At 43.0% G+C, this 10,311-nt stretch overlaps 1 protein-coding gene across 10 annotated transcripts in view; it reads right to left on the reverse strand.

Annotated features, from left to right (window-relative positions):
- TERF1 (telomeric repeat binding factor 1) overlaps positions 1-6,112 on the reverse strand; it is a 36,675-nt gene extending 30,563 nt beyond the window's left edge. For 9 of the 10 annotated variants that reach the window (XR_002828628.1, XR_002828629.1, XR_002828630.1 and 6 more), the window contains exons 1-3: positions 5,796-6,112; positions 1,890-1,985; positions 31-152 (exon numbers count right to left, since the gene is read on the reverse strand). Coding sequence is in view for 6 of the 10 variants with exons in the window: in XM_023751979.1 (XP_023607747.1) it covers positions 31-152; positions 1,890-1,985; positions 5,796-6,102 (525 nt within the window). In the remaining 4 variants the exon portion in view is untranslated. The remainder of the gene's footprint in view (positions 1-30; positions 153-1,889; positions 1,986-5,795) is intronic. The other variant, XM_023751980.1, reaches the window with a different exon arrangement.
- Between the last annotated feature and the right edge of the window lie 4,199 nt (positions 6,113-10,311).

Raw genomic sequence — 10,311 nt, forward strand, 5'->3', positions numbered from 1 at the left:
ATAATTATAGACAGAACGTAACACTCATACCTGGATTTTAATTAAATTCTGTATTTCTTCATGAAGTTTGTCATGTTCCTTTTCAATTGAATCCCAAATCATCAGGGCTGATTCCAAAGGTGTAATTCGTTCATCAGTTTCAAACTGTGCATCTTTTAAAACCAGAACAAAAATAAGTTAGAAAGCTAACTAGAACCTTACTGCATCAATTTTAAAAATTCATTTATTTAAATATTTATCAAGTGTATACTATCTCTTAGGCATTACTTCTATATATACCAGTTTAGGGGAGTGATCTCACTTTTCAAGTTGATTTCCTTATTAAAAATCAACTTTAACAATGGAAAAAGCTAGATTAGTTTACCAAACATTTAAAGCTTTTCTTTACTAAAATATTGATTTTAAGAGCTAAAATAAACTATACATTACATGAGGTATCACAGTAACAGAATTATTTTTAAAAAATATATATTTCATTGATTTTTTACAGAGAGGAAGGGAGAGGGAGAGGGACAGAGAGTTAGAAACATCGATTCAGCTGCCTCTTGCACGCCTCCTACTGGGGATGTGCCCGCAACCCAGGTACAAGCCCTTGACCGGAATCGAACCTGGGACCCTTCAGCCCACAGGCCGACGCTCTATCCGCTGAGCCAAACCAGCTAGGGCAGTAACAGAATTCTTAAATGATTCATAAGAATCATTATGTATTATAACAAACCTCTAGACTAGAGCATGAAATTAGTTTATTCTGTATTTAATTTTACCATATACTACTTGAAATCCTTGTTATATATTTTGTGGATGTTTGAAATAGGATATTTCAAAAAGTTATTTCTCTACCAACATTCTTCCAATCACCAAGACTTAAAATCTAAGGAGTCACCATTTTATTCCTTTTTCTCATTACCATATCCAATCTGTTGCAAAACACTGTATAGTGGTTAAAAAACTTGACTTTGGAGTTTATTCCAGACGCTATTATTACCTGTATAGTGCTGAAAACATTATTTCACCTTTTTAAGCCTCTTTTTTCTCACCTACAAATGGTGAACATAAATACTATCTCATAGGATTTATGTGAATATTTAATGAGATAGTATTTTTATTACTGTTAAGCTTTCTTAAAACAGAAGTTTGATCAGGTTTTTCTGATCAAAGACTCACAGTGGCTGGTAACTACTTAGCAAATTACATACAAACATCTCAATGTGACACTCAGAACCTTCACTATAATTAAAAGGCCCTTTAAATGACCATGTTGTAATATCAGCCATTACTGATCATCTGAATCAGGCATGCCCATTCCAATCTAAAATGAACTCTGGGGACAAGCAAGAGATATTATAGTTAGAAATCGGCTTACATAAATAATTGCTGAAATCAAGTTCATGTAAGAGGCTTCAAGTATCATAGTGCTGGTAAAAAAAACCACAAAAAAAACAGTGTGCATGACAGGAAAAGTCACCTCAAAAGTTACCATACAAATTTAAATTAAAATCTCCAAGGTAGAGTCTGTGAAGTGTGGGACCACAACAGCAGCATCAGAATCATCTGGGAACTTATAGGAAACATAACTCCAGAGCCCCTCACCCATCCTACTGAATCAGAAACTCATGGAGGGGAAGGGGATTCAGCATTCTTTCTTTCTTTTTTTAAAGCAAGTTCTCTCATATTTCTGAAGCAGTATCAAGTTTGAGAGCTACTACTCTAAGAAGATGGGGACTGTATCTCTTTTACTTGCTTTAGATATGCTTGTGTGTATATGTATATGACAAATACATGTGGGCAAACTCTCAAAAACAAATGATGGCTCACCATCTGTTTCTCATTGTCTTACCTTTAGACATAGATTGAAATATTTCCAATATAAGATAAAAATACATATTTACCGAGGGCTTTTCCTGATGCAATTCGTGTCAAAAACTGGCATATGTATATAGTTCTCAATTGATGAGATGTTAGACTGGATAACCCATGAATAATAGCTGAAAAAGGAAAAAACATGAATTTTATTAAAACTAAAAAAAAAAAACAAAAAACCCTGACCCAGCAGTGCCTATGTGGTTTATTGAGAAAAGAGGTTATAAACATCACACAAAAATTACCATAAAGTTAGAGCTATATACTTTTATTTATAGGCAATTTTTTAAAACTACATATATTTTTATTTCAGAGAGGAAGGGAGAGGGAGAGAGATAGAAACATCAATGATGAGAGAGAATCATTGATCGGCTGCCTTCTGCATGTCCCTCACTAGAGATCGAGCCTGCAAGCCAGGCATGTGCCCTTGACCAGAATCGAACCTGGGACCCTTCAGTTCGCAGGCCAATGCTCTATCCACTGAGCCAAAACAGCCAGGGCTATTTGTAGGCAATTTTTAAAATATCAGAACAAAATTACAACAATAAACACTTGTAAAACTAGTATTTCACATGTAGAATAATAAATATTTAAAACTACTTTCACATGTAGCACTCTAATGAATAGAGAGATTTAGACCCAAATTATAAAATGTGTCTAGTCATTATCTGGAAACATTTTATATTTTAAAACTCCTAATGTTATAGGAAATATTTTATAATACTTCTGTCAAGGTTTCAGTTAAGTGTTGGTTACAGGTATGGAAAGAGCAGGAGCCAAGTTCAATCATAGTAGGTTTTCCTTGTTCAGAAGGGCAATGGTATGCAGGATATCTGCAGTGACCACAGTTGACTAAACTGAATATGGAGGGAAGTGAATACAGAAGGGGTCTGATTTTCTTCGACAGATTAGGTTTTTCTGTTACTTTGCTCCTATGCTTTACTTATCCACTGTGGGACTCATTAAAATTTTAATTAGTCGCTTGCATAACTTTTTAATTTGTGCCTAAAACCATCTGAGGGGCAAGGACCAGTTGGCTATCTCCTCATTCAGTCATTAGTCCCTAACACTGGCTAGACATGTCCAGTAAATATTGAATGAATTTGGTTTAAATTTTAGTGTAATATTAAGGCATTTTAGAATTGAGGAAATGTATTTGTCTTATCTGCTTAGTGGCCGCAGGACTGCTTTTTGAGTTTTATATATACCAGGTAAGTGCCAGGTGAAGTATAATGGCCCTGTTAGGTCTTAATGCTCCTTTGTTATATGCTATCATAGCATTCTATACTCATCTTTTTAGGTTTCCTCCACATTTTACTTTAGTTGTTCAGTGATTTGTCTTTCATTGCTATATGGTAATGAACTCACTGAGGTCCAGGATTATGGTTTACTCACCACTGTATATACTCACTGTCTAGCATAACATCTGGGTGGGCATTCAGATATTTGAGATTAGTACAAATAAGTGCCCTGACCGGAAATTGAACCGTGACTCCCGGTTCATATGTGACACTCAACCACTGAGCCATGTTTGCTGGGCTCTTTTTTTTTTAAAATCCTTACCCAAGGAGTGAGGATATTTTTTCCATTGATTTTTTAGAGAGAGTGGAAGGGGGGGAAGGGAGGGAGGGAGGGAGGGAGAGAGAGAGAGAAGGAGAGGGAAAGGAAGGGAGGGGGGAGAGGGAGAAGGAGAAAGAGAGAGAGAGAGAGAGAGAGAGAGAGAGATCATTGTGAGACACACTGATTGGTTGCCTCCCACAAGGCCAATGATGGGTGGGAATTCAACCTGCAACCCAGGTGGGTGCCCTTGACTGGGAATTGAACCCACAAGACAATAAGGTTCTGGTCTGTATCAAATAATCTTAGGAACAAAGCACTGACCACAGAGAGTTTCAATCACACTGGAGATTAACAGGTGGGCCTCAGCTGTGGTTCAGCTCCAGGCCCATGAAAGCAGTGAAACCATACCAATCCAAGCCATGGCTGGCATCAGGACTGGACACAGACACGCTGGTCAGCTACCCCTACCCTAGTGTCAGCCAGTCAAACAGAGGCCAGGACCCTGACTCCCTTAGTCACCATGCGTAATGGTTTCCCCCTAAAGAACCCATCCCCTGGAAGCCATCAGGAGCCAGGTCTCTGAGCATTAAATGAGCTCACTTGTCTCTGGGCTTGCACCACCTTCTAGAGCAGCGGTTCTCAACCTGTGGGTCGCGACCCCTTTGGGGGTCGAACGACCCTTTCACAGGGGTCGCCTAAGACCATCGGAAAACACATATATAATTACATATTGTTTTTGTGATTAATCACTACGCTTTAATTATGTTCAATTTGTAACAATGAAAACACATCCTGCATATCAGATATTTACATGACGATTCATAACAGTAGCAAAATTACAGTTATGAAGTAGCAACAAAAATAATTTTATGGTTGGGGGTCACCACAACATGAGGAACTGTATTAAAGGGCCGCGGCCTTAGGAAGGTTGAGAACCGCTGATCTAGAACGAAACCCTTGCTTTCTTTGCGGCAGGCTCCTGTTCCTGTCTCACGGGGCTTGGTGAGCGCAGGCAAAGGGACCCCTTCAGTCGGGTAACACATCTTTCTGTTGGCGTTCAAGAAAGCCAGGCTGGTCTTCTCAGTGGATCTGGGTCTTTGTGCAGCAGTTAAAGGCTGTGCGTGCACGTCTAGGCAGCACCTTTCAAGGGCCCTCACTTTTACCCCGAAGCCAATGAGGCTTAGGTAGCTCCCAAGTTAGCAGAAAACACCCAGGCCCACGTCACCTGGAGGCTGCGGAGACTGGGGACCGACGGCCTCACAGGAATCCCCGAGCGGAAAGAAAAACAAATACAAGCACCAACAAAGACAAAAGATACTGGACACCGGGCTGGGAGCGATTTTGTACATTTCGTGAATGACAAGCCCAGGGAGGCCTGTGTGGCGGCCTCACACACTCAAGGGATCTAAATAACCACAAAGGATGGTCTGAAATGGAAACTTCCTAACGAAAAGCAGGCTTGTGCTAGGCTACAATCGTCCCTGACAAAAGCCAACCTTGGCTTTAATCGAGCCCATTGTCTGCTCGCACCGAAGACCACGTGCCTTTGGAAGGTCAGGGTATCTTTCCTTTCTTCCGGACCCTCAGGGCCCAACCTGGGCACCTGGGTGGACGGCAATCCTCGCCCGCCCGGCGGATTAAAGAAGCACCTGCCTATCATTTCACTTTTCAGCCAATCCCAGCAATTTCCCCGCCTCGCTTTCTCCCGCCTCCCTAATCGCTCACGAATGGATTTCACGTAAACCAATTACGTCTTCCCCTTTGCTTCTAATGTACAACATAAGGTGCAGAACTGCCATTTTCCAGAGCATTTTTCCCAATCCCTTTAGATTTTGCTTCCCAGCAATGGTCAGTTCGGCTCAAATAAAGTCATAAAAATCCTCTACAGCAGTGGTTCTCAACCTTCTGGCCCTTTAAATACAGTTCCTCATGTGGTGACCCCCAACCATAAAATTATTTTCGTGGCTACTTCATAACTGTGATGTTGCTACTGTTACGAATCGTAATCTAAATATCTGGTATGCAGGATGGTCTTAGGCGACCCCTGTGAAAGGGTCGTTCGACCGCCAAAGGGGGCGCGACCCACAGGTTGAGAACCGCTACTCTACAGGTTTGAATGTTTCTCACGTTGACAATTTTAACACATTTAATTCTGTATCAAATTTAAAGGTATTTCCCCCCCACTTTTCTCAGAAAAACTCAGAATCAGAGAAAAACTGGGAAGCTGATAGTGGGCGGATGCGAGATGCCCGCCAACGGCTCAGAGCCTGGGTCCCTCCGCTCCCCCGCCCTCGCCCGGCCGCCCGCCAGGGGGACCTGGGACGGCGCTGCAGACCAGGCCTCGGCCGCCGCCGCTGGCCGCGCCCGACACTCACCCTCGGCGCTGTCCCGGGCCCGGTGGAAGTCCTCGGAGCGGCCGTCGCGGAAGGCCCGGCACAGAGAGAGGCAGAGGAAGTCCAGCATCCAGCCAGCAGCTACGGCCTCGGCCTCCGCCACCAGGCCCGCGTCCTTCTCTTTGGCGGGGGGCCCCACCTCCGCCTGGTCCTCGAGCAGCTCCTGGCTCTCCACCTGCTCCTCATAGTCTCTCGCCGTTTCCCACAACCCCGCCTCCGAGGGTCCCGCATCCGCCCCGTCTGCACGCCCCCGGGAATCGCGGGACCCTCCAGCGCCGTGGCCCGCCATGTTCAATCGCTGGCGCGGTTTTGCTCCTTCGAGCGTCGGGCGACGATTGGTTGTCGCTGGCGGCAGGGGGCGGAGCCATGGACGGGCTTTTCCGCCGGGAATCCACCAATCACACCGCCGGAATGGGCGAGCGGCTCGAGCCTGATTTCTGATTGGCGCAGACCTCTCGCCTCGGGATGTTTAATTCTCCGTCACTGCAGCGCAGGGCTTTGTTGGTAAACCGGCTGACTCCAGAGTGGGAGGGGAGAGAGAGACTTAAAAAAGATAGAAATAGGTGGTTAGGACTCGACTCCATTATTCAAGCGTAAAAAGATATAGGTGGTTAGAACTCGACTCCATTATTCAAGCGTAACACCTGGTATTCACTAACACAATTACTACGTGATCACGCAGCCAAACTGTTACAACCGGCTTACAGTCTCGATTCTCCAACCTTAATGTGCACCAGCATCAGCTGGGGCTTGTCAAACACACGTTGCCTGGCTCCACCCCGCCTAAGTTCTGTGAGACAGGAATGGGGTCCTTTAAGGGACAAATCTAACAAGTACCCAGGTGATGCCGAGGCGGCCTGTCTGGGGACTGTTAGGTCGGAGAGAGCCCAGGATCGGATACATGCAGACATGTAAGGAGATAATGGACTCCCCCTGGCATGTCTAACAGATCAGCATGCCAGACACAGATACAGGCTTCTCCCTGAATCCACAACGACCCCCACACAGATACTGACTCATTCCTGAATACCTGGCTGACCCCCTGCAGCTGAAACTTCCTCAACTGAATACCTCAGCTCATGTCCCCACCCCTCACCCAACCGCAGTATAAAAAAAGCGCCCCCCTCCTGTTGGTGTGAATCCACATGCCCTGTCTTTGGGGGTACGTGGGTCTCCCGGGGACATAGAAATAAACCTTTTCCTTTCCTTATTTTCTGATTCACTGGACTCTCGATATTTCTTGCGCCGCCTCCTGAGCCAACCTAACAGGGACTACGCGTCGAAAATCATCGCTGCTCTCGAAGAGTATATTATGATGGAAATGAATTTCAATCCGCGTCTGAAATAGACTATAGAATGCAGCTTATGTTGAACTTTGAAACTTACAGTTTGGTGATGGTGGGATCAGGTGATATTGTGTTTCTCTATGTGGGTGATGGTTGCACCCGTGTAATAGGCCAATGCAAACAGCAGAAAAGTGTAAAATTTTAGAAAAAGTATAAAGTTCAGGAAAGTAGATAGATATGTGTATGTTTGTAATTCCACGTATGTCAAAATTTAAAACTTGCAGCACAGTACCTTTTATTCATATGAAGGAGAGCTATGAAGATATTCATGAGAAAGATGAACACCAATAGTGCCCCCTTTGGAGGGGCGGGGGAACTGTTTTCAAATATATATGTCTTAGTGAAAAAGATCTGAGGTTAGAGGTGGCAAATGTTAAGTTTTGTAAGGTTGGGTGGCAGGTATATATTTATTCTATTGTTCCCTCTACTTCATAAGTTTGAAATATTTCATAAAATATATTTTTAAAATAAAAATATAGAGAGTACATTTAGGCTGTAACAACTCTACATAACAGATTTGACCAGCATTGCCTTTCCAAATTAACCAATGCCTTCACTAGTGTAAAATGGCTTATTTTGTCAGCCCTTGTGATATACTTATTCTTCCCAGGAGAGGTCACTAAGAAATGAAATATTTAGTTAAACAGTAGAATACATAGCATACTTCCCCCATGCAAAGACTTCCAGTCTTTAAAAAAAAAAAATCTATGAAAACGGTTTTTACTAACTCAACTCACAAGTCCAACATGCAAAAGAGCTAAAAACAAGGTGGAATGGGCGCCAGATATCCTAACAATAACATGTATGTACTGTTTCCTCTCAAGGTTGATCTGAGGCTAGTAGGTAGAGATAAATGAGGACACTTGACTGGAGCAGAAAGTGTGAGGGAAAAGAGAAAGTCAGTCCTTTTCAGGCAGAAATTGGACTCTATTATCAGATTATCCGTTATAAATTTTACCTGGAAAATGAAGACGCTTTAAAATCTTAGTTGGATTAATTTTCCTGCCAGAGAGGATCTATCTATCTATCTATCTGTCTATCTAATCACCTACTTACCTACCTATTACCTGTCATCCATCCATCCATCCATCCAATATCATGAGTTGTAGAGATTAGCACCTTTGTATTATGTGCTTAATAAAACATTTCTGTAGTTTATTCTCAAATGCTTTATTATCTGGTAAAAAGGAAAGAGAGAGAGAGAGAGAGAGAGAGAGAGAGAGAGAGAGAGATCTTTGGGTGGCAATGGGTCCTTCCAGGAGACCCTTCCTTTAATTAGTGGCCACCTACAAAGCTACTGGTGAATCTGACTTGAAGAACTTCTGCAGTAAACACAAGTTGCCTGGCTTCACCCCGCGTCAGTTCTGTGGGGCTGGAATGGGGTCCTTTAACTGACAAATCTAACAAGTTCCCAGGTGATGCCAAGGCTGCTTGTCTGGGGACTCCGCTTTGTTAAGCCAGTAGCAATAACAGTACATAAAAACTGGAATTCTAAGATTGTTTAGCCAGAACATAAAAAAGCACAATTATTGGCCTTTTACAAGACTTCTGAAATAAATGTAAGTTTGAATGTATTCAGCAGAGTAAGAATTTTATTTTTAAAGAATCAATACATAGCCCTGGCTGGGTAGTTCAGTTGGTTAGAGAGTTGTCCCAATACACCAAGGTTGTGGGTTCAATACTCGGTCAGAACACATACAAGAATCAACCAATAAATGCATAAATAAGGGTAACAACAAATCATTGTTTCTCTCTCTCTCTCTCTCCTCTCTCTCTCTCTCTCTCTCTCTCTCTCTCTCTCGTCAATAAAAACAAAAAGAATCAATACATACATTATATAGCTATAATGGTTACTAGGGATTTTTTTTTCAGTAGAAAATTGCTCCAGGGGCACATTATTGGAAGAAATTTAGATACTGGCTTTTATTTCTACTCAGAAATTTTATGCTACAACATATCAAAAATTTTACCAAGAAACTTTCACCGGCATTAATATACTAAATAAAATAATGATGGCAACTGGAATGTTGGTAAGATGATGTTTTTCTATTGCTGTGTAACAAACCATCTCCAAATTTAGTGAATTAAACAATAAATCACTTGTTTATCTCATGAATCTGCAATTTGAACTTAAAAGGACAGAGCTTGCTTCCTCTCTCTCTCTTTCCACCACATGGAACATAAACAGGAAGAGGGCTATATCACATTGCAAGAGGTCATATAGACACAGGACAGCATGATGTTTTCAGGGCCATTATTATAGCATCATCACAGTATTTCTGTATCAGCCCCAAACTTAGCGGCTTATAACAATAACCACTTTATTACTCACAAATCTGTAGGCCAGGAACTCAGGCACATCTTGATGGGGTAGCTTTTCTCTGCTCTACGTGGTGCAGACACAAGCAGCCAGCCTGGCCTGGAGGACCCAACAGAGCCTCCGTCACATATCTGGTACCTCCTGAGGGATGGCTCAAAAGACTGGAGTCTGGTGGGCTGTCTGGGCCTCTCTTTTCTCTTGGTGTCAGCTGACTTACAGACATATCTGGGTCGTTAGTTTTCTTCATGTGGCCTCTTTTTCCATGTGGCGTCTCCTCCAAGGCCTGTCTTCACAGTCTCTCTCTGGTGTGGGATACGTTGGACTTCTCTCCATGCAGGTAGGCTCCAAAAGAGCAAAAGCCAACACTCACAGGACTTAGACGGCACAGGCCCAGAACAGCACAATGTCAAAGCAAGCCATAAGGCCGTTCCAGATTCAACGATGGACAAGTAGACTTCACCTCTTCATAGGAGGAGAAACATGTGTGTGCAGGGATGAGCACTGTTGCGGGCGATCTCTGTGAACAGTGCACCAGAGTGCTGGACTGAATGTGGAAAATGAGAAGCCGGGTCAAAGGGTTAGTCTGGGCTATGGCTATGCAAATAGGTTGTACCTAATAGCCAAAATGAGTCCACATAAGAGAAGGCAGCTATATAGGGGGAAATTCAAGTTTCTATGAAGCAGCAAATCAATAGGAGACAACACATGGACAGTGGTTGAGAGAGGAGGTAGAATCTGTTCTGCATATGATGATTTCATGCTAGCTGGCCATGAGATGGTCAAACAGAAAACCCCACAACCTCTGCGGCCAGTGGAAGTGTTTAGCTGTGAC

The sequence above is a fragment of the Myotis lucifugus genome, unplaced genomic scaffold (assembly GCF_000147115.1).
Source record: "Myotis lucifugus unplaced genomic scaffold, Myoluc2.0 scaffold_27, whole genome shotgun sequence".
Classification (NCBI taxonomy): Eukaryota; Metazoa; Chordata; class Mammalia; order Chiroptera; family Vespertilionidae; genus Myotis; species Myotis lucifugus.